The 23723-nt window shown below is 41.6% G+C and overlaps 3 protein-coding genes across 6 annotated transcripts in view; 2 read left to right on the forward strand and 1 right to left on the reverse strand.

Annotated features, from left to right (window-relative positions):
- Nucleotides 1–1265: 1265 nt before the first annotated feature.
- On the forward strand, nucleotides 1266–4294 carry LOC139450857 (uncharacterized). Of its 2 annotated transcripts, XM_071232703.1 has the most exons (3): nucleotides 1266–1321; nucleotides 1861–2611; nucleotides 3597–4294. In XM_071232703.1, exons 2-3 carry the CDS (start codon nucleotides 1921–1923, stop codon nucleotides 3635–3637), a joined length of 732 nt encoding a protein of 243 aa, XP_071088804.1. In that variant the 5' UTR covers nucleotides 1266–1321; nucleotides 1861–1920; the 3' UTR covers nucleotides 3638–4294. The 2 variants fall into 2 exon arrangements, with proteins under 2 accessions (XP_071088804.1, XP_071088797.1); XM_071232696.1 differs by lacking the exon at nucleotides 1266–1321 and having other exon boundaries at nucleotides 1777–2611.
- Nucleotides 4295–5695: 1401 nt separating this feature from the next.
- LOC139450874 (serine-rich adhesin for platelets-like) lies at nucleotides 5696–9170 on the reverse strand. Its single transcript, XM_071232713.1, has 3 exons — nucleotides 8805–9170; nucleotides 7062–7696; nucleotides 5696–6830 (listed from the first exon to the last, which is right to left on the reverse strand). Exons 1-3 carry the CDS (start codon nucleotides 9168–9170, stop codon nucleotides 5696–5698), a joined length of 2136 nt encoding a protein of 711 aa, XP_071088814.1.
- Nucleotides 9171–23181: 14011 nt separating this feature from the next.
- Nucleotides 23182–23723, forward strand: part of LOC139454393 (zinc finger protein 423-like) — a 73510-nt gene continuing 72968 nt past the window's right edge. For all 3 annotated transcript variants that reach the window (XM_071236064.1, XM_071236065.1, XM_071236066.1), the window contains exon 1: nucleotides 23182–23587. In XM_071236064.1, the coding sequence (XP_071092165.1) occupies nucleotides 23548–23587 (40 nt within the window). In that variant the 5' untranslated portion in view covers nucleotides 23182–23547. The remainder of the gene's footprint in view (nucleotides 23588–23723) is intronic.

Here is a 23723-nt window from a genome sequence, read left to right on the forward strand (position 1 = left end):
TTAGAAATGTGTTACATGTATAAAAGAAATATCAAAACTATGATCTGATAATGTGCCTTTAATATCTGCTCGTATATGTAACAGCGACCTGAAATTGTTCAAACAAACTCAAGGCAAACTGAGAATTAAGCAACAGATGTAAGGAATGAAACATCACTTAAATAATCATGGAGAAATGTACATTCATTTTCAATAGTTTCACTACTGTAGCATCACAAAATATACGCAAAACCCTTCTCCATTTCTACTCGAACGGCTGTGTTCTAAGTGTATTTAAAGTTGCAGATTCATTTTTTCAAACTGACCTGCTTAAAAATATTCTTGAGACAAGTCCATTTCACTTTAAATGGGTGAATAGCAGTTTCCTTGTTTCAATACTCTGTGCACAAGGGGCGGTCGGGTAGCCCTGTAGTTAAAGCGTTCGCTCGTCACGCCGAAGACCCGGGTTCGATTCCCGACATGGGTACAATGTGTGAAGCCCATTTCTGGTGTGCCACGCCGTAATATTGCTGGCATATTGCTAAAAGAGGCGTAAAACCATACTCACTCACACTGTGCACAGGGCATAAGTGGATAAGGTGTTATGACATTAATTCAGAGCTGGATTTATGACTGACTCTGAGGACTTGGGTTCGTACCTGGAACCTGTTCCACACCGGCATCTTAGTTAAGGTGGTCGTAACTCCCGTCCTTTATGCTAGGTTTACACGGACGTAATATTACACTAGCTTTGTGAAACGCCCCTAGTTCAGTATTTCCGAGTCACGCCAGTTTTACACGCACGTAAGACTTACGACTGCTTTGTGAAACGGTACCCAGGGCCCTGTACTGTGAGCTATAAGTTTGCAATTTGTCACTGTGGCATCAGTATTGAAAACATTATTACTGGAACCTACTTGGTTCGCCTTGTATTTGTGTCTGTAAGCATAACTCTTCACTACTGGAGTTTCGTCTGATAGTTCCTTATTTACACATGGTCTTTGAAAGTACTAACGTTTTCCAGACAACACAGTAAGGATCGGGGAGTCTTATGTCAAGCTATGCAGCATTCATTTGCTTATAATTTAAATAATCCTAGTTACGCCCGTCATAGATATGGCCATGGTTTGTGTATACGAACATGTGTCTACAAGCCTCGACTAGGCTGTGCATTAGGAGATTTGAATTATCTTGTCCCTTTGTGCATGTTATTGTGTGACTGCAAGGACACAGCATCTTGCATGAGCTAGTTTTCATTCATACATGATCCTTTCTACTAAGCCTGTCGGCTCTGGTACACGGCCACACAGAGTATTGACATTGTTTGTGGCCATATTGCCAGGTGAGCTCAAGACAACACTTATATAAAGTCAACGTTAATATTTATTACGGTCTGTAAATAATTGAGTCTGGACCAGACAACCAACTGATCGATGTCACGAGCATCGATCCGCGCAATTGGGATACGATGATATGCATCAACCAAGTCAGCGAGCCTGACCACCCAATCCCGTTAGTCGCCTCTTACGACAAGCATAGTCGCCTTTTACGGCAAGCATGGGTTTCTCAAGACCTAACCCGGATCTTCACGGGTATTTTCCTATTGTAAACGACTCTAGGCGTAGATGAAGTTTATCGAAACGTCATTTAAGTATTTCTTAAGCGATACCCTCCTGAATGCACGTCATGACATGCGCAACCCACTTCTCTAAGCAATGTTCTGGTCGAGGGTTCCCTGCACAAACTCAAAGGGTTCGCTGATCAACAGTGCGCTGTAGTCGAGTAGGACGACCTTGTGTTGCACATTTCCTATTATATGCGTGTTTCTCGGAACATGTTTAGTGTACGGTGATTTGTCCTCTGGATTATTCTTATTTCTAGAACACGGACAGCAAGACCAGCAGCAAATTAAAGTCATCTGCTACAGTTATCCATTGGAACATGTCCTTGTTTACGACGTCTGGGAACGAAAGGTCCGAGGATCTTTTAAAAGAGGTGAAAACCTTCTTTACAGAGGGGAATAAGAAATCAGACGCCGTCATACAGGTGGAAGACCACGAGCTTCACGTGGACCTGATTGTAATCTCCCTGATGTCCCCGACACTGGCGAATGAGTTCCAGTCACGCCCGGACCCCCAGTCTCCCCCTAGCGAAACCAACAAGGCCGTGGCCAAGCTGGACGGATGTGTTGACCACATTGTGGACATGCTGACCGCTATCTACCCCAACTTTAGGAGCGTTGTTGATAAAGACAACGTCGAGAATCTACTTCCACTGGCTGCGAAGTACAAACTGCTGTTTCTGCTGGAAACGTGTGAAACATTCATAGAAAAAGAGTTACCTGACATGAATATGAATATGGAATTAACCTCATACAGAAGGAAGCAAATAACTTCTGAAAGTTACCAAAAGGAGAATAAGGATCGTCTCATGCGATACTTCGTGTTGGCGCAGAAGAATGAATTATTCGAATTGAGGAAAAGGTGTATGAATAAGTTAGTAAAATGCTATTATAGCACAAAGAAACATGAGGGGGATGGTGGCACACCAACACGATGCACTCCGGCCTTCCAGCAGCTCGACCCAACAACAAGATGGGAAATACTGAGAAACCGATTGTTTTACCTGGAAGGTATGTTATTGTTTCACGCTTGACAAAGTAGTTGATCCTGTCAGTATTATTATCCCTCCTCCCCCACCTCATGTCACGTCTCGTGGGACACGTACAAGGTGTTTCCAGGTAATATTGGTGGGAAGGAACAATGTGTTTCGATTGGTGGGAAGGAATAATGTGTTTCGATTGGTGGTAAGGAACAATGAGTTTCGATTGGTGGGAAGGAACAATGTGTGTCAATTGGTGGGAAGGAACAATGTGTTTCGATTGTTGGGAAGGAACAATGTGTGTCGATTGTTGGGAAGGAACAATGTTTCGATTGGTGGGAAGGAACAATGTGTTTCGATTGGTGGGAAGGAACTATGTGTTTCGATTGGTGGGAAGGAACAATGTGTTTCGATTGGTGGGAAGGAACAATGTGTTTCGATTGGTGGTAAGGAACAATGTGTTTCGATTGGTGGGAAGGAACAATGTGTTTCGATTGGTGGGAAGGAATAATGTGTTTCGATTGGTGGTAAGGAACAATGAGTTTCGATTGGTGGGAAGGAACAATGTGTGTCAATTGGTGGGAAGGAACAATGTGTTTCGATTGTTGGGAAGGAACAATGTGTGTCGATTGTTGGGAAGGAACAATGTTTCGATTGGTGGGAAGGAACAATGTGTTTCGATTGGTGGGAAGGAACAATGTGTTTCGATTGGTGGGAAGGAACAATGTGTTTCGATTGTTGGGAAGGAACAATGTGTTTCGATTGGTGGGAAGGAACAATGTGTTTCGATTGGTGGGAAGGAACAATGTGTTTCGCTTGGTGGGAAGGAACAATGTGTTTCGATTGGTGGGAAGGAACTATGTGTTTCGAATACTAGTGAACGTTGTTGTTTTTTTTGTCTTGCATCGTTGTTCAACTAAATGCGCACACTAAAATGTGTCCCCGCGGACGCCATATTGCCATACCAGGCGTCCTTAAGTCATGTTGTCATCGAAGTCGTTTTCTCTTTCCTCCAGGTACCTACGGTGAAGTGACAGACAACTTGGAAGACATGTGAAGACGTGAGACAACTGAGACGTGTCAAGATACTTCATAGATATCGCCATTCCTTATATCACTTGACAACCATATCTCAAAACGCTGGAAATATGTGTAGCTCACCTGACTAAAAATCGAGTTAGCTTATGTTGCATGAATGATACCAGCTATGGTGTCTACATCGTGCACACATAATTCCGACGGTGGCCATGTTGAAATGTCATTTTGTCCATTACTCAGACCCTTGTGCATGTAGCATTAGGAAGTGTGATATGCGGGACAATAATACGTTTGTTTTTATACTTAATTATGTTCAAAAAGATCTGTGCTCCTTCTGTCACAATGAAAAGAAAACAATTACTCACTTGTTTTGGGACTGTGCTATAATAAACAATTTTGGGATGAACTGTCAGGTTGGATAGACCAGTGTGTTCATGTTTATAATATGACATTTTATGCAGAATTGATACTTTTTGGAGTTAAAAAGAACATAAAAACATATAAAGTTCGATTTACTTTTACTTGTTGCAAAATTCAATATTTTTAGATGCAAATTTCAAAATCTTATTTTAATGTTCATAAAAGGGAAGCTTTTTCACGATACAAGATTGAAAAAGATATTGTTTTCGTGACAGGTAATCAGCAGAAATTCTTTGAAGCTTGGATGCTGTATCATTAACTTTTTGAAAATGAAGATTAGCTTTTAGTTTAATTTTAGTTTTTACTTAAGACATTAATGTTAGATATCTGTAAAAAAGTTGTGTAATATGTCATGTGCTTTCCGCTACCCTGGGTGGAAGACCATTTTATGTAACAGGTGCTTCCTTTTATAAACAATACAAGAAAAAATAATACGTTTCTTGCTCTTCGGGGTTCGTATTGATTTTGGATTAAGCTACGACCTTTGACCTTCAGGTAGCCCCGTTGTTCTAAGGTGACTGCATTTCAACATCTCTTTAAACTACAAGGCGCGTGGAGCTGAAACTTTGAATGAATGACCCCAGCTATGGTGTTTTGTTCATGACATCCCGTATTGCACTGTGCTGTATATTCCCTTTACTTTGTGCTGTATATTCCCATTACTTTGTGCTGTATATTCCCATTACTTTGTGCTGTATATTCCCATTACTTTGTGCTGTATATTCCCATTACTTTGTGCTGTATATTCCCTTTACTTTGTGCTGTATATTCCCTTTACTTTGTGCTGTATATTCCCATTACTTTGTGCTGTATATTCCCATTACTTTGTGCTGTATATTCCCATTACTTTGTGCTGTATATTCCCTTTACTTTGTGCTGTATATTCCCTTTACTTTGTGCTGTATATTCCCTTTACTTTGTGCTGTATATTCCCATTACTTTGTGCTGTATATTCCCATTACTTTGTGCTGTATATTCCCATTACTTTGTGCTGTATATTCCCTTTACTTTGTGCTGTATATTCCCATTACTTTGTGCTGTATATTCCCTTTACTTTGTGCTGTATATTCCCATTACTTTGTGCTGCATATTCCCATTACTTTGTGCTGTATATTCCCATTACTTTGTGCTGTATATTCCCATTACTTTGTGCTGTATATTCCCATTACTTTGTGCTGTATATTCCCATTACTTTGTGGCTCTATTTCTTGGTGTTGCGTTCATGACATCCTCGATTGCCCTGTGCAGTATATTCCCATTACGTTTCTATTCAAGCAGCCAGAGAAGTTTCAGTTCTTGTCCTCGCCGCCCAAGGTAGATAAAGTAGAAAGATGCACTCTAGACGAGGGCGCTCTGTGGGTTATATACACATGTACAGCCGATGTGTCAACATATTTTAACTTCAAAGAATAAATATATTCGAATATATGTACGAGTCGAATTTAATGTTTTGCACATTATACTAGCTGATTGCTATTATGAAATCAGTATTCGCAATGCCTTCATTTTCCAATAAAAAAACACAAACTAACCTGTTTGTTGGATTATCCATTGTTCTGTATTTATCATATAGAAGGTGGAATACAAGTTAAGGAAAGGCGTCTTAAGAGATCCTGATGTAACCAGATGGTGGTCCTCGTGTCCAGGAGAAGGGGAACTACACAAAAAGACTCCTGCTAACCCGACATGCGACAGCAACAGCAGCACCGTCGGACTTCCCCCCACTGGACACTGGTGGACTAGCCCCACCCCCGCTTTGACCAATAGCCCTCCTGGCAATGGCTGCACGTGAGGGATCTTTCCGGGGAGCAGGGGGTGGTTCCAGAGACTGTTCACAGCACAGATCCCCTGATGTGAGACAACGTTCTATGTCCTCACGTATGTACTTCCTGGTCAAAGGGTTTACACTGTGGCATTTGCATGGCCTTTTCTTGGCCGGGGTATTGCCATGTGGATTTTCCGATTCCGCAGTTTTTCTCTTATGTTGACAAACACCTTCCATTTTGAGCTTGGGGTGTTTGGCTTTCGATAGATCCACAGCAGGCGGTGAGTTCGAGTTCCTTGCTCTTGCTTCTATATATGGTTTGGTCATTTCTCGAGAATCTTGATAACGGGGCAAAATTGTTAAAATTGTTGCTGGGTTTCTTCGACATGGCGGCCTATCATTGGACGCTTCCTTGGTGTTTGATAGCGTTACATCCTTCCGGCCCCGGGACGATAAAACTGATATATGACGTCCAGATGTGCTTAGTGTTAGGTTAATAGATGATTCAGTTGTGTCGGATTTTAGGTCAATGGCAGATCCAGTTGTGTCTGACGTGAGGTCAATGGCAGATCTATATGTGTCTGATTTTAGGTCAAGGGCAGATCCAGTTGTGTCTGACGTAAGGTCAATGATAGATGCAGGTGTGTCTGATTTTAGAACAATGGCAGATCCAGTTGTGTCTGACGTAAGGTCAATGGCAGATTCAGATGTGTCTGATTTTAGGTCAATGGCAGATGCAGATGTGTCCGACGTAAGGTCAATGGCAGATCTAAATGTGCCACACCTTGATCCAGATGTGTCTGATTTTAGGTCAATGGCAGATCCAGATGTGTCTGACGTAAGGTCAATGATAGATCCAGGTGTGTCTGATTTTAGATCAATGGCAGATCCAGTTGTGTCTGATTTTAGGTCAATGGCAGATCCAGATGTGTCTGATTTTAGGTCAATGGCAGATCCAGATGTGTCTGATTTTAGGTCAATGGCAGATGCAGATGTGTCTGATTTTAGGTCAATGGCAGATCGAGGTGTGTCTGATTTTAGGTCAATGGCAGATCTAGATGTGTCTGATTTTAGGTCAATGAAAGATCCATATGTGTCTGATTTTGGGTCAAGGGCAGATCCAGTTGTGTCTGACGTAAGGCCAATGGCAGATCCAGATGTGTCTGATTTTAGATCAATGGCAGATCCAGATGTGTCTGATTTTAGGTCAATGGCAAATGCAGATGTGTCTGATTTTAGGTCAATGGCAGATCCAGATGTGTCTGATTTTAGGTCAATGGCAGATCCAGATGTGTCTGATTTTAGGTTAATGGCAGATCCAGATGTGTCTGATTTTAGGTCAATGATAGATGCAGATGTGTCTGATTTTAGGTCAAGGGCAGATCCAGTTGTGTCTGACGTAAGGTCAATGGCAGATCCAGTTGTGTCTGACGTAAGGTCAATGGCAGATCCAGTTGTGTCTGACGTAAGGTCAATGGCAGATCCACATGTGTCTGATGTTAGGTCAATGGTAGATCTGGCTGTACGAGTATCTGTACATATTTCAGGATCAATGGAGAACAGATCTAGGTCGGTTTCACAGGATTCATCGTGCTCAAGTCCAACAGGTGAGCCTAATTCCAGTTCCTCTCTGGCAGCAGCACAACGTATTTTGTCTTGATTGTCTGTTGGAGATTCCAATAACATTCGCCCTGTTGTGAGGTAAGGCGTTATCCCTTCCTTCGTGGAGAGTTTCAAATCCATGTTCCAATTCATTCCTGGACGACCGAAGTCCGAAAATTTGCACTCTTTTATATTTTCACTCACAGCTTTAATCTGTTTTCGATGACGCTCGTCGTCATTTGAAAAATCTGAAGTTTGACACGTCTTCACAGACACACCACATGATGGAGCCTGTAAACAAGGAGTACAAGTTGTATGGAATACAAATATAACGTCATCACGAATATGCGTCGCTTGAGTACATCTGTGGAATAATAGTAAACCTTTATCACGAACGAGCATTGCTAGGGTACACTATGGAATTAAAGCAAACAATTTTACGGAACGAGCATTACTTGAATATTCTCTGGAACACATGTAAAACTTCATCATGAACATGCATTGCTTGAATACTTCTCCGGAATACAAGTTCATGTATAACGTTATCACGAATATACATTGCTTGAGTATATCTATTAATCGGCATCAGTCCGGACTAGCACAAGCACACACACGCACACACGCACGCGCGTGCATGCACGTCGCTATGTAAGTGCAATAATCTCGGACGCGACGTTAAACCCCATTTCACCTCACCTGATCACGAACATGCATTTCTTGAATACAACAATGGAATACAATATTGCATGTCGTTGTCATATAAACGCCATATTCACCTAACTGAAAGCTGCTTAAAGCTGAGGGCCCGTGAAGATTCCGGGGTAGAATAGGTCTTCAGAATAGGTCTTCAGAATAGGTCTTCATGCTTGCCGTAAAAAGGTGACTATGCTTGTCGTAAAAGGCGACTAACGGGATCGGGTGGTCAGGCTCGCTGACTTGGTTGATGCATGTCATCGATCCCAATTGCGTGGATCGATGCTCGTGATATTAATCACTGGATTGTCTGGTCCAGACTCGATTATTTACAGACCGCCGTCATATAGCTGTAATATTGCTGAGTGCGGCGTTAAACAACAAACCAACCAACCAACCAACCAACTTAAAGCTGAGTCAGTGAGTAGTAGCTTAATGCCGTTTTGCTTGTATCGGGTGGTCAGCCTACTTTGCTTATGTTTCAATCACTGGTTTGTCTGGTCCAAACTTCATTATGTACAGGCCGCGGACATAGATAGATTTTTGCTGACTGTTGCATGAAACATTCACTCACTCACTCTGACAATGCATCGCGGAATACTCGGTTTCCCCTCACAGGATTACAGCTGACAAAGGTCCTACCGCGATAAATAAAAGATCTCATTGTCCCATGTAATACACAAGTTTTGTTGATGAATTCCGTTACCTGCCTGGCCACCCCGCGGGCTGATGACGAAGGGCGGGAGGATGACAGGAGATGCTGCTGGCTGCTCTGTGTAGAGGGGGGTGTACATGGAGGTGGTGATGCATCAACTGTAGAACAAGGTGTTGTTTGGTGATGATCAATGCCCCACCTTGACGACTCAATTCCACTCCTTGACGACTCTATGGCCCACCTTGACGACTCGATTCTCCATCTGGTTAACTCACTGCACGCTGCCGCAGAGTCGGAGCTGGCGCCTTGAGAAAACCGGAGGCTCATTAATGATTCCTGCAGCTTAAAGTCTGTTCCCTGAAGAGCAGGTAATGGCTGATTATCCCTTTCCGTAAAGTCTCTGGGAACCCAGGTCATCTTGTTAATCTTCTCACTCTTTTACCTGAAATAAGTTACTTATACTCTTGATGATAAGGGTACGGGTGGCTCAGTCGTCTTAGTTCGCCCCTTAGACGTGTCGTGATCGTGGGTTTGAATCTCAGAATCTCCCCGGTTATGTGTCTAGGTTTGTCAGCACCATACACTTGCTCATTGGTTTCACCAAGGTGATAAACTAAGACCTGCGTCACTTCCGGCTTTCCTCCTAGCTGATACTCCTTGATATAACTAACATGCTGTTGAAAACGGGATTAACCAAAATCACTCACCTACTGCAAGATGGTCGTGGTAAAGATAGGAGGATATATGAATCGTTACACTTTAAAAGGGGGCGGTCGGGTAGCCACGTGGTTAAAGCGTTCGCTCTTCACGTCGAAGACCCGGGTTCGATTCCCGACAATGTGTGAAGCCCATTTCTGGTGTACCCCGCCGTGAAATTGCTGGAATATTGCTAGAAGCGGCGTAAAATCAAACTCACTCACTACACTTTAAAGAAATGGCCTACCTATTTGTTTATGATACAGGCATTAGTTAAGCGTGTAATAAATAGTAGAATTGGCTTTATTATGAAGATACGGATGTTTCCTTAGTTCCTGTAAAGGAAACATCAACGCCAGAGAATAACCAGTCTCGATTATAGAAGACTGAGCGTAAAAGGAAAAAGAGTGATGAAAGTTATATTAATGGATCACTGAAAATTAGTGATTTTTTTCGTTCTTGGCAAGGACATTTCTAAATCTATTCCTAATAGGCTGTTGTAAAGCAACTCGTCAACTCTCCACATACCTGATCCGTTCCAAGAGATACCTATGCTCCTCAGTGTGGAATCTGACACACAAACGACGAGTCATGAGTCGCAGAAACCCATCCATTCCAAAGACAATTGTGTAGCGTCGTCGTGACAACGCATGACGCCATGGTCCCCTTCGCGCTCCTCACAGCGATTCCCCGCTCGCGGAGCTCTCTATACCAGGGGGGGAGCTTGGGTAATTAAGGGGGGTAACTCTTGTTGTCTTTAATTTTCACAATTCGCGCTGTTCTGTTCTGTTGCCTCGCAATACTATCTATCACTGTCACTTGTTATATTGATGAGACCGCGTTTACGTGGATAACATTTGCATTTGCGTTCAAATATTATAAGGAGTAAGGGAGATGGTTTAAAGACATTTTGTGCGCTATTTCATTTTTATTTTATTATCATGCAACTCCACGATATCACAGAGTTTTCTGGAGATGGCTCCATATTGCGACGCGAGGAAAGCCAAAAGGGACATATGGCGTAGTAGGGTTACAAATAATCAGCGTATTTGCGTAAACTATTCCCCACAAATATTCAAACCCGAATTACTATCAATTAACTTGCGCACAGAAACGCATGCATTAAATGAAAAACGCAAATGTATAAAAACAGCACGCTAAAATGAAGCTTTTTCAGCATGCGTACAAAGGATCTAATTTCCGAAACACAAATACGAACTAATTTAATTTCCGAGTCAAGCCTATATATTTAGAACAGTTATCATGGTTATGTACATCTTAAACATTATTTCATTTTTTTTATATAAATCTTAAAATGTTCACTAATTTTGGGGAAAATCCAATAGAGTGATGAATAGAATGGTGAAAAAATATTAGTTACCCAATGAAAAATGTAATAACCCAATTAAAATAGAAACACTAGAGTGAAAGCTCAATTGCTCTAAAAGTTATCTGGAGCTCTGCGCATGTGTCGACCCGTGATGATTCCGGGGTAGAATAGGTCTTCAGCAACCTATGCTTGCCGTAAAAGGTTACTATGCTTGTCGTTTAAGGCGACTAACGGGATCAGGTGGTCAGGCTCGCTGACTTGGTTGATGCATGGATCGATGCTCATGATATTAAACACTGAATTGTCTGTTCCAGACTCGATTATTTACGGACCGCCGTCATATAGCTGGAATATTGCTGAGTGCGGCGTTAAACAACAAACCAACCAACCAACTGCGCATGTGTCAGTACCGGTCAGATGAAAACCGACGAGAACGGTTATTGTAGCGCCTGGTGCGACTGATTCACATTTTTATGGTTAATAGAAATAAGATATACACTATAATACCCAACAACACTGTACGAGACGTATGGCTGACATTCGGCCAGATTGTATCGTGTAATGCGATAGTCACTTGAGTCCAGTTTCAATATGGATTCCTCCCAATGCCCTCCGAGATCACCTGCTGGACTGAGTCGAGCCGAGTGCAATGTTCGGGAGTATGGTTACATTTCTCGTGAAGACCTACATTAAGTACGTGGTCCCACTCGTCCGGGATAACATACGTCAGCATAATACTACAACAGATTGAAATACAGGTGTACTATAAATGATTAACAGTTTACTCTGTACAAAATGGGTAATACGAATACCCCAACATGCCAAGGCTGAATGAATTCCCGTGAACAGCCACAACGAACACATCGGAATGCCCCCTGGAATATCCGGATCGATAATGTCATGTGACTGAGCTATACCTTCACAGATTGTTAAGACGAGGGGGGCATGGGCGTGGTCCATATATGCCGGGGAAAAGAAACTATACACCAACGGTTGATGGTGGCTAAAAGTGAAATAAACAAGAAATGGTTATTCGTTGATGATGTCGTTGATACGGGTATTATAGGCAATATCACATGCATCATATCAATGAGCATCTCGCAACAGGCCAGCCTAGTAGCGTTTTTACAACGTTTGTTTACTGTTTTGGTCATCACCACATTGCAATTAAGTGTCTACCCTGTGGAGATCCGGGATAGAATAGGTCTCCAGCAACCCATGCTTGCCGTAACAAGCGACTATGCTTGTCGTAAGAGGCGACTATAACGAGATCGGGTGGTCAGGCTCGCTAACTTGGTTGATACATGTCATCGTATCCTAATTGTGTGGATCGATGCTCGTGATATCAATCACTCGACTGTCTGGTCCAGGCTCGATTATTTACAGACCGCCGTCATATTGCTGGAATATTGCTGAGTGCGCGTTGAACTACAAACAAACAAAAATTAAGTGTATACTTTCTTTGGCCGGCAATGTATGTGAAGCTGATCCTGATGTTCCAGAGCTTAACCGTTACTAAGTTTATTCATGTAGTGTATTAGAAGAATATAGTGTATACTTGATCTTACTTCCATGTCAGAATATTGTGATCTGATTGGTTCACGTGATCTTGATAAAATACTGGTCTCCCGCTTGGAAGGGAAATACATTTCTGAGCGGAGATTAAATCCCTTATACCCCGTCACGAAGAAAACACGTGCACGTGGATTTTTGATCGTGGATTATTAATCTGTGCACCCATTAGGAAGCAAGAAGCCGCACGTTGTTTACGAGTCAACGAAAGTCACGTGACCCAGCACAAGTTAACCTCAGCTCAATCGAACAGGAATCAATTTTTAATTTGTTTTAATTGTTTCAAACATGTCGATAAGATAAATTCGTTGCAGCAGTATCACGGTTTTTTCATAAATCACGAAGCTCCAGCCGCTTAATTGAATCACTATTACATTTAGAAAACTGTTGATTTAAAACATCACTATCATAAACAATCTCGTTAACATTAGATCTTTGGTGTTGCGATGTGGTTGGTGAAGCAAGCAATGTACATACCAAGCTAGATGTGTATAGATGATAAGTTTGTTTGTTTGTTGTTTAACGCCGCACTCAGCAATATTCCAACTATATGACGGCGGTCTGAAAATAATCCCGTCTGGACCAGACAATGCTGTGATTGACATCATGAGCATAGATCCACACAATTGGGATACGATGACGTGCATCAACCAAGTCGTTAGTCGCCTCTTACGACAATCATAGTCGCCTTTTACAGCAAGCATGGTTTGCTGACGATCTATTCTACCCCGGATCTTCAAGGGTAGGATACAATCAATACATCAGTGAAGGTTGACTGTAAACAACCAATGTACATGCCAAACTAGATGTGTACACTTGCAGTTAAAATTAATCAATGCATTTACATAATTGAAACCAGACAGTTTTTAATATGAATAGAATCTAATAATTGAATTTGAACAATCAAGTTTGGACCAGACAATCCTTTGATTGACATCATGATCATCGATCCGCGCAATTTTGATCGATGACATGCATCAACCACGTCAGCGAGCCTGACCACCCGATCCCGTTAGTCGCCTCTTTCGACAAGCAGTCGCCTGTTACGGCAAGCATGGGTTGCTGAAGACCTATTATCTAGTCGGATCTTCGGCTTCACATTTCTTAATATACTGGTATTTACAATTTGTGTTAGAAGGGGAAGACGGGTATTCAGTATGCAGCCTGGAACTGATCCCCTAATGATACGCATTGTGTTTGTTATAGACTGTAGTCAGGTTTACCTGTAGGCAGAATGAGAGTGAACCTGGGCGACGGACTTATTTTAATGAATGGGGCGATACACGATGCCCATGGCTGGGATGGGCAAGTGGTGGAAGACGCCAAATTCACTGTGACAGATTTCGTTGCTTAGCACTGCCGGGATTCCCAGATTCTCCCTGCCTGATTATGTTCATCTTCCCGAGGCAAAAGAGTTAACTGACTATAAAAGTCCAGTTTCCACCCTTGCCGAACTAGGCTGGTATTATGGAGTTAGATTTTGGCTGGACTAACGAGTCTATGCAAAGTCCAATCAAAATCCGGTTCGTGTACTGTCATGCAGATTTCTGTCGATTGCCGGATTTGCAAAGCATGTGCACCGCCAACCTGTTGTCAATAGATATTTTCCATATCTTTTCATGTCTTTAATCAAGGTGCTCACGTAATTTGATGGACTTTGCGATGTAAGACCCGTTTTATCACAATATAGATCTTGATTATCGACCAGATTTTCTTGTCTGGGCGCCGCAATTTTGTTTGAAGCAAATGCATGTGATACGAGAGGTGGAATCTGATTGGTCCATAGGATAGGCATAGAAGGGACATAACTCTTAATAGCCACTGGTGGCGCTACGATCGAGCCCATGAATTCCAGCCTAGTTCGGCAAGGGGTTAAAGTCAGTTAACTCTCTTGCCACGGGAAGATGGATTATGTTTGATTCTTATTACGACAGTACCCGTGGAAATTTAACAACTGACGTCAATATTTTGGTCGATTATGGAGGTATAAACTTAAAAACCATTATGCATACTGTAGAAATCCCCGTGGCTTATTTGCGCAAAGAGTGCACACAAGGTTTTACGTTAATAATATATATAGTGAAGTCTCTTCTTATAAATAAATAAGTCAACAATAATAACTTGACAGGCTGTTGACTTGGCATCAACACTCACAATGAAGTACAGTGCAATAATACAATATAAGCCCCGCCCACTCTGTTATCAGCTAATAAAAAAAAGTTGCTCGGTAGTGGACGTGGCCAAATTGTTTATGGAAACGTAAACGCAAAAAGAATAAATCGATTAGCCAATCACATGCAATTTATTTATTTAAGAATTGACTTCAATGATCCTCAATAGTTTGTTTTGTTTTTGTTTTTTTTCGATTATGGAGGTGTAAATGTAAAACTCAGTGTGCAAAGTAAGTAAATCCACGTAACTAAAACACAGTGAGGTCATTTCTTATAAATACATAATTAATTAGCAGCTTCACAGCTGCTTATTCAGTCATTCTACCATGATTTTGGTAAATACTCGATTTTGATTGGTCACTCAGAGGTATCAAATCACACTAAACCCCTTCTGATTGAAACAGCCGATTTGAGGGCGCATCACCGCAGAAGCTAATATTTTCAGAATAGTACTTCTTTTACAGTCACTATCGGTAGGCATATATAAATAATTATATTACAATTATATGCTGCGCGTTCGGTTCAAAATTCAATTTAGCGCGGTTAAATCTTCATGTATAGTCTAGCTCTACATTTAAAACACAGTTTGTTTATCTGCAAATGAACGCACAAAAACTGCAGATAACAATAATCAGTGACATTATTCAGCGCAATAAAAAGACCTGCCTATTTTATTATAAGCCAATCAGGCAATAGTTATCCAGTACTTAGAGGGCGTGGCAATATTTATATTTTTGGCCAAGGAAGTGCTTGGTAAACCAATCAAATGACTTGAAATCACTTTCTATGTATGAAATGTCTGTGGCCTTCGTCTGTATTGGCTTGCCTCCAGTGTTACGCAGTAAGGTCGGGTTATAACTGAATCACTGCCCAAAACGGCGTTACACCCACTGATCCACAAAACTCCATGCAGAACAGGGGGCACAGGTGGCCCAGTCGTCTTAGGCACCGCGATTCGCTGTACAGAGTTGCGTCCCTTGGACACGCCAGAAATATATGATCGTGGGTTCGAATCCCGGTTCGCCCTGATTATGTTTCTAGGTTTGTCAGCACCGTACCCGTGCTCGTGGGTTTCACCGAAGTGGTAAACGTCTGAGACCTGCATCACTTCGGGCTTTCCTCCCACATTAAGCTGACACGCCGCGATATAACTGGAATACTGTTAAATGCGGCGTTAAACCCAACTCACTCACTCACCATGCAGAACAATACACTGTTAAATTGCAGAGCAGTTTGAGCAGTTTGAAACCTAGTTGAGTAGGTATTTTACGCCGCTTTTAACAATTTTACAGCACTATCACGGCGGGGGGCTCCATCGGGGGAGTCCTTAAGTGGGCCCCACACACTTTACCCATGAGGGGGATCGAACCGGGCCTTCGGCCTGACGAGCGAACGCTTGAATCACTAGGCTACCGAACCGCTCCTATGTAATAGGGGTGTTACTATTGTTCGAACTACAATGTTCAGTATAGGTCTACGGGAACATGGATTACAAGTAGCATGTCAGTAGTTAGAATCAATCTCGTTCTCCGCTTAGAAATATAATAAAATAATTTACTTTACCGTTGTGTGTGTGTGTGTGGGGGGGGGGGGGGGATTAAAACAATGTTCATTGGACCTGTCAATTAAGGCAAGAGGCGAAAAGAACTGCAACAGTCAGACTGTAACGAACCGGAATTAATATGTCCGAGAGAAGGCGGCTGTTTCAAATCACATGGTCATTTACTGCGTGATTCAAACATTACTTCCCTGATTACGGTAAAACACAGATGCAGAAATGCTAGTTATAAATGAAACCCGAAGACATGAAAGTTGAACCGGGGCGAGCGGGAAAAAAACAGCCGAGCGAGCCTGCACGTTTGCTGTTTCATTCATTCTCGGCCTTCGGTTTCAAAGGGTAGTTTGGACAATGAATATGCATGAAAGTCGCTAAATGTCCTGTGCATGACGATACACGTGAGCAGAAAGGGAATTCCCTCGACTGTAATATTGGGATTCCCCGACATTCCGCAGTAATAAAAGTAGTGCGCCGCGTTGGGCGTGGCTTAATTTTTTACATTCATTGGGAAATGAATGCAATAACACGTGACCAATTCAGCTAATCAGAATGCAGGAATTTCCATGAACACAACGAAAATTTAATTATTTTCAGTTTAATGTTATGCGTAAATGTGTAGTCCTTATCGCGACTTACAAGGTAGATATTTTATGAATGCTTCCAACCATCGCTGCTGTCGCACAAAGACCTATATATCTATGGTTGTTGTTTAATGCCGCACTCAACAATATTCCAGCTGTATGACGGCGCTCTGTACATAATCAGTCATCCAGACAACCAGACAATCAGTCATATGCATTATTTTTCCATATTTTTATTCTGTCAAAATTCAACAATGTATTAAATAAGATATCCAACATTAACTGAATATCATTCTAACTGAAGACATGTCCAAATATCAAATATTATCATGTCATGATCTTTAACACCACACTCAGCAATATTCCAGCTATATGACGGCGGTCTGTAAATAATCGAGTCTGGACAAGATAATCCAGTGATTGACATCATGAGCATCGATTCTCGCAATTGGGATACGATGACATGAATCAACCTAGTCAGCGAGCCTCACCACCCGATCTCGTTAGTCGCCTCTTGCGACAAGCATAGTCGCCTTTTACAGCAAGAATGGGTTGCTGAAGACCAATTCTACCCCGGAATCTTCACGTGCTGGTAGACCCGGATGTATAAACAAGCAACAACTCAGCACAAGTCAGACAATCTATGCCAGACTTAATCAGCTCTGGCAGGTGCAAACGATAGTTGGTAATTAGCGTACCGTTAATTGTTTCGCACCTCGAAGCTGACGGAGCAAATTACATCGATGCTGCTGATTAACGACCGTGAGATGATCAGCAGGTTTCTGCATCACTGCACAGCCTGTTTGTGGCGATAACTACCAGCCCACAGTGCCGACCGTCGATGCCTTGACCAATGTATTACTGACGTCCCGCCGTAGGTACGTCACGTGTACACGACAACCGTAACGGAATACAATACCAACCTTGTGCTGGTGCATTTTAGGAATAATTGAACAATGTGAACACGTTTGATGCGATCGTTGCATTTCTGTCATAAAATGCTTTAACCGTGGTCTTCTACAGTGGCCCATAAGGGACATGGAGTCTGTTTTTCAATATTTTGATATTTCACTTACTGTTATCGTAACCTTTTGCAAATTAACACGATTTGTCATACAAATATGTGATAAATCATGTATAAAGAAGATATTGAATCGCTGAAAGGTGAAGCGAAAATGTCAAAAACTAAAATGAAAATGTCAAAAACAAAAACGAAAAGGTCAAAAACAAAAACGAAAATGTAAAAACAAAAGTGAAAATGGCAAAAACTAAAATGAAAATACACAAAACTGGTGAAAATGGAAATAGTTTTCTGTATTTTCATTTTAGTTTTTGACATTTTCACTTTTGTTTTTGACATTTTGGCTTCACATTTCAGCGATTCAATAGCTACTTGAAAGTACATTTTCCATGTTTTCGGTTGTTTTTATACATGATTTATCACATATTTGTATGATAAATTGTGTTAATTTGCAAAAGGTTATGATACAAGTATGTGAAATATCAAAATATTGAAAAACAGACTCCATGTCCCTTATGGGCCACCGTAGTCTTCGGATGAGGTGAGGTGAAATTGGGTTTAACGTCGCGTCCAAGATTAGTGCACTTATATAGCGACGTGCATATCGCGCGCGCGCGTGTGTGTGTGTGCGGCGGGGGTGTGACTACTTGTACAAGTCCTGACTGATGCCGATTGATAGTGCTAGCTCACTGAGATACTATGCCGCAGTTTAACATGAATACCCCACTCCGTATACAGACACAGTATGCCGACCAGCTTTAGCCCCTTAATGCCGAGCGCCAGACAGGGTAACAACAAATTCCATCTTTAAACGTCTTTTGATAAGACGCGGACGGGGATCGAACCTCGGACCTTCCGCTCTCTGGGCGGACCCAACCACTAGACCACGGAATCGGTCTGATCATCAGCAACCCATGCTTGTCGAAGGAGGCGACTAACAGGATCGTGTGGACAGATTCGGTGACTTGGTTGATGCATGTCACCGTATCCCAATTGCATAGATCGATGCTTATGATACCAATCACCGGATGTCTGGTCCAGACAGAGTAGATTATTTACATATCGCCGTCATTTTAGAGGGAGAATTTATGAAAGTCAACATTTCGGAGTATATACTTATTCCTTCAGCAGGTGAATGATAAAGGAGTAAGCATACACTCCGAAGCGTTGTGTTCCTCATAATAAAGAAGTTGACATCCATAAGTTCTCTCTTAATATGTGTATCACTTCTAAATGCCATTCAAAGACTCATCGTCATATAGCTGGAATATTGCTGAGCGTGGAGTTACACAAAAAACAAACAAACATAAACTGCTTTAGATTTGAGGACGAAAGCGGTACTAGTGTTTGAGTTTAGAATTTGGTATGAACGAAAAGAAAGTATACACCCATGTTTGATAGTAGCTGATAATGAGACAAACAAGAAATGGTTATTCGATGGTGATGTATTTGATACGGGCATCATTGTTGTGTTTTGTGGAACTGAAGTTTCAGGTGTTTCGACGACTGTGTCCAGACCAGTAACGTTTTGATAACGTTAAAAGGTCAAATCCGATGTTCCTGTATTCTTTTTAGGAGGAGTGGGGGTGGTCGCAAGCTCCGACGTTCATACAGTTTGGCCCTCACTCTATGCAGGTTCATACTCCAATGAACTCACACAGAGTGACGGTCAATTCTTAATAAAAACAATTATCACAATTTCTTACCTCAAAAGATGTAGGCCTAGATCTAAACACAATTTTATTTCGTACGTGTGACTTCATGTAACTAATGTTAGATTTGGGATAACACTTTCTTAGTAAAGTACAGATTCTAGTACTTTTTTGGGTTGAATCCCGTCCGGGATTCGAACCCACACCTGCCAGGGTGAGGCACCTAATCGCCAGCACACAAAGTCAGCGATCTAACCCACTCAGCCACCGAGGGGTGGGTTCGAATCCCGGACGGGACTCAACCCAAAAAAGTACTAGAATCTGTACTTTACTAAGAAAGTGTTATCCCAAATCTAACATTAGTTACATTTGACCACTTTCTAAATGGCATTGTGTATTCATCGTGTGACTTCATGTTTACACTGACAGCCATACAACAACCAGCTATATCGCGGAGCAAAATAGTTCCTCAAAAAGAGAGGTGACATGGGCGTATGGATGCACAACTTGCTCTTCAGAAACATCTTAAGCAGCACGTGTGTTCAAATCATATCCTTATTAGATGAGAAAGGTCTGTAAAGAACTACCTCAGTCAGTCAGTCACAATGACAGCGCATCGTAATACATTTACATCAAGTACAAGACGTCAAAATGGCCGATACGATAAACGTGACGGCGGTGGCGGTTACATGTATTAGTCATCATTGATCAACTGGCCGATCATTAAAAGGTGAATAAAGATGCGTCAAACAGACACTAAGGTAAATTCATAAATTGCTGGAGACGGTCAATGTCAGCCTAGGCACGGATCGAGTCGACACTACGATAGTTTAGATGTGCAGTTCATCGTTTGTTCATTAGGATAGGCCGCAGCGAGGATATTCGTGAACAATCATGCAGTCTGACATTTCTCAATGTATACTGAAACGCTGAGACCAAGAATAAAGGTTCTAAATGATCAGAAAGAACGCTTATGTGTGTTTTCGTGCTAGGGAATTCCCAGGGGTTTCCCCAGGAATGTGAAAGTAATCCGTCATTGTTTACGTCATTTCAAGAACACGGTCTCATGAAAAACGCATAAACGTCAAATTGTGTCGTTCATACACTTATGAACGTCAATTTCGCGGTCATGTGACCGCTCTCTCGTCCAATGGAAAAGCCGTATATCGTGTAAACTTCAAATAAAAAAATTATTTAAGAATTGACCTTCACTTTGCGTGAGTTCATTGGAGTATGAACCTTCATAGAGTGAGGGCTAAACTGTATGAACGTCGGAGCTTGCGACGACGTTCATAAAATGTTTGGCCCTCACTCTATGAAGGTTCATACTCCAATGAACTCACGCAAAGTGAAGGTCAATTCTTAAATGTAGAGCTAACCAGTTTCAGTGGCAGAGTGATTAGTGCATGTCATTTGATTGTGACGTCATGATAAGCGGTGTCATAACAATGATATACAAAACAGTGTGATGTAATTTCATTGTAAAGATACCTCTTATGAGATATCGCTTGATCATTCACAAGCGACACCTCCTGTAGAAGCCCGTTTGGTATAGAGAATCTCACCGAGTGTCTTTTGATTAAGAAATAAACAAGTGGGGGTTGTTTATTGCACAATAAAACATTACAGAGAGAATAAACCACGAGGGGTCCAGTCCCGAGTTGTTTATTCCCCCTGCAATGTTTTATTGTACGATTAACGACGTTGTTTATTTTTTATATGAGATATCAACAATATTTACAGCCTCATGGAGGATATTGATAAAATGTACGAGCTAGAAAATATTTTCCCAAATTTTAATAATGATGACTCCCTGAATGGAATATATACTCATGGTTTATTCTCTCTGCAGTGTTTTATTGTACGATAAACAACGATTTGTTTAGTTCTTAAACATATGTAGATCTATATCTACATGAGTCGATAAAAGTATTAAACTCAGAGGCTTGTCGACAAGTGTTTATATATTTCATCAATAGAGGGTGGGATTCTTTTTGTCGTTCAACATCATCCTTCCATCATGTTTAGTTTTTAAACAGTAATTAGAAGTGTCTCGAGTGTAAAACGTACTGCTAACCAGCTTCAGTAGCAGCGATTGGTAATGACATTTGGTTGTGACGTCATGGTAACCGAAGCCATTTCATTGCAGCGATATATCCTGCTGTGGATGATAAATGCAGGTTGTTGGTTGGTTGGTTTGTTGTTTAACGCCGCACTCAGCAAGATTTAAACTACATGTATATGACGGCGGTCTGTAAATAATCGAGTCTGGACCAGACAATCCAGTGATTGATATCATGAGCATCGATCCACGCAATTGGGATCGATGACATGCATCAACCAAGTCAGCGAGCTTGACCATCCGATCCCGTTAGTCGCCTTTTACGACAAGCATAGTCGCCTTTTACGGCAAGTATGGGTTGCTGAAGGCCTATTCTACCCCGGAATCTTCACGGGTCGCACAACAGTTTCAGCAAAAGAAATGACCCCCTTTCATGCGGTGGCGTTCACTCCAATAAATACAGGTATATGGGTGAAGGCCACCGCATGAAAGGGAGTCATTTCTGTTGCTGAAACTGTTGTGCACTGGGCATCAGTTTTTTGGTTTTGTTTTGTTTTTGAAATGCAGCGCTAATTTCACGAGATGAAGCTATCCCGATTGTACACCTTGCTCAGAATGGAATCAGCAGTCAGGTGTAACATGATTGGGTGTGTCACTAATATTGACTGCGAGATTGTTTCTCTTTCATTTACTTGTTTTTTGTTTTGTTTGTTTGTGTGTTTGTTTGTTGTTTAACACCGCACTCAGCAATATTCCAGCTATATGACGGCTGTCTGTAAATAATCGAATCTGGACCAGACAATCCACAGATGGACATTTCCTGGTACTAAGCCGCCGAATAGTGGAATTCAAGAACTGCGAATGAGCCATAGTTTGTCAGTGACACAAAAGCATATATTTGGTCAGGATTTTTCCAAGATGCGCGCACCTGTGTTTATTTTATTTTTCATTCCAAAGTATGACAACTCAGTCTGAATCTCGAATCTCATATTTTGCGAATTTAAGAATGACAAATAAGGTTCACATTTAACATAAGTTTTAAAACAAGCATAATATGACATTTTTGAACTTGCAAGAAGTTCGCTATGCCAGATCTGCTGAAAATTGTCTTTCAAACCTGTGTTTAAACCTGTGTTTAATAGGACGGTACTTTGTGTTTGGACGGAGGTGTGAAGATGTCAAATCCGACCACAATAAACTACATTATATTTTTTGCTTTTGTGGGTTACAAGTAAGCGGGCGGACGATGAGAAACTTTGTTTCCACAACTTCTGTTTATCTGAGAATGGATTAATGAAAAATCATATTTTTCAGTGGTTGAATTTATTCATGAATTGATTATGCTATTAACTGGGGCATTACTGATCTTTTAATGAAATCAAGATTTAAAAGCGTAACGTTTAACTTAAGTGCTAGAATGAAAAAACATACCATTTAAAAAAGACAATACGACACTGGCATTCATTCGCCCTAATAATGTTGCTATATAAATGCTGAACGCGAAAAGCGTGATAAATTTTTTTACACAAGTATAAGAGAGTTAGTGTGTGTGTTAGTGTTCGTATTAGTGTGTGTGTACATTATTACCGATTGTGATAACTATTTCTATAAGACAACAAATATTGATTGTGTTCATTTGATGAAACTTTTATCTTCTTTTTAGTGGGAAACCTGATTGAATCTATTCAGAGTTATCTTTTCCTAGTAGCAGACGCTCTTCAACGCATGCGTAGTAGACAACTCGTTATGTTTACATCGAGCCATTGCCATGTGAAAGATGGCAGATTGGGAACCCCACTGGGACCACGAACTAGAAGTAGTTCGCTCATTGGAGGGAGAAGTCGGCGTTTTTCTGCTCCCCAGGGAGTCCGAACTATTCACATGTGTTATCTCCGAGGCCTGCACGTCGCCAGAGCTAAATATACCACGAACCTCATCCCCCAGGCGACTGCATCTCGTGGCCGACTCGGGGTGTACGGGAAAGGTTGGGTCCCGGGGGAGAGGCCCCCTTGGGCGCAGTTAGTTTCAGGGCAATTCAATATTCATTTCATGACGTAGCTTGGGCCCACATGCTGGGTTTTAGCTTTCAACAGCGGAATACAGCGCCGTGCGCTCTCTCAGACAAGCTGCGTTGGGAAACCAAGGTCTGAAATGTCGCGCCGAAAGCAAGCACGACCTAAATCTTGCAAACGTAAGTAAAGATAATGTATATGTTTAATGTGCTGTGATTGTTGTCAGTGCTTTGTATGTGTGAGTACTCAGCATTTCTTGTATAGTGAAATCTCAGCTGTTGGGAGTCTGACACTGCAGGAAATAGTGTCGCGTTG

The sequence above is a fragment of the Haliotis cracherodii genome, unplaced genomic scaffold (genome assembly GCF_022045235.1).
Source record: "Haliotis cracherodii isolate W230 unplaced genomic scaffold, xgHalCrac1.p SCAF_10, whole genome shotgun sequence".
Lineage (NCBI taxonomy): Eukaryota > Metazoa > Mollusca > Gastropoda > Lepetellida > Haliotidae > Haliotis > Haliotis cracherodii.

What these genes read in the sequence shown, in the direction of transcription:
- LOC139450857 (XM_071232703.1), top strand. Translation starts at nt 1,921, where the DNA reads ATGTCCTTGTTTACGACGTCTGGGAACGAAAGGTCCGAGGATCTTTTA. An exon ending in CCGATTGTTTTACCTGGAAG is followed by an intron (nt 2,612 to 3,596) that starts GTATGTTATTGT and finishes TCTTTCCTCCAG; the next exon opens with GTACCTACGGTGAAGTGACA.
- LOC139450874 (XM_071232713.1), bottom strand. Translation starts at nt 9,170, where the DNA reads ATGACCTGGGTTCCCAGAGACTTTACGGAAAGGGATAATCAGCCATTA. An exon ending in CCCGCGGGGTGGCCAGGCAG is followed by an intron (nt 7,697 to 8,804) that starts GTAACGGAATTC and finishes CCTTGTTTACAG; the next exon opens with GCTCCATCATGTGGTGTGTC. An exon ending in ATTGACCTAAAATCAGACAC is followed by an intron (nt 6,831 to 7,061) that starts ATCTGGATCTGC and finishes AAAATCAGACAC; the next exon opens with ACCTCGATCTGCCATTGACC.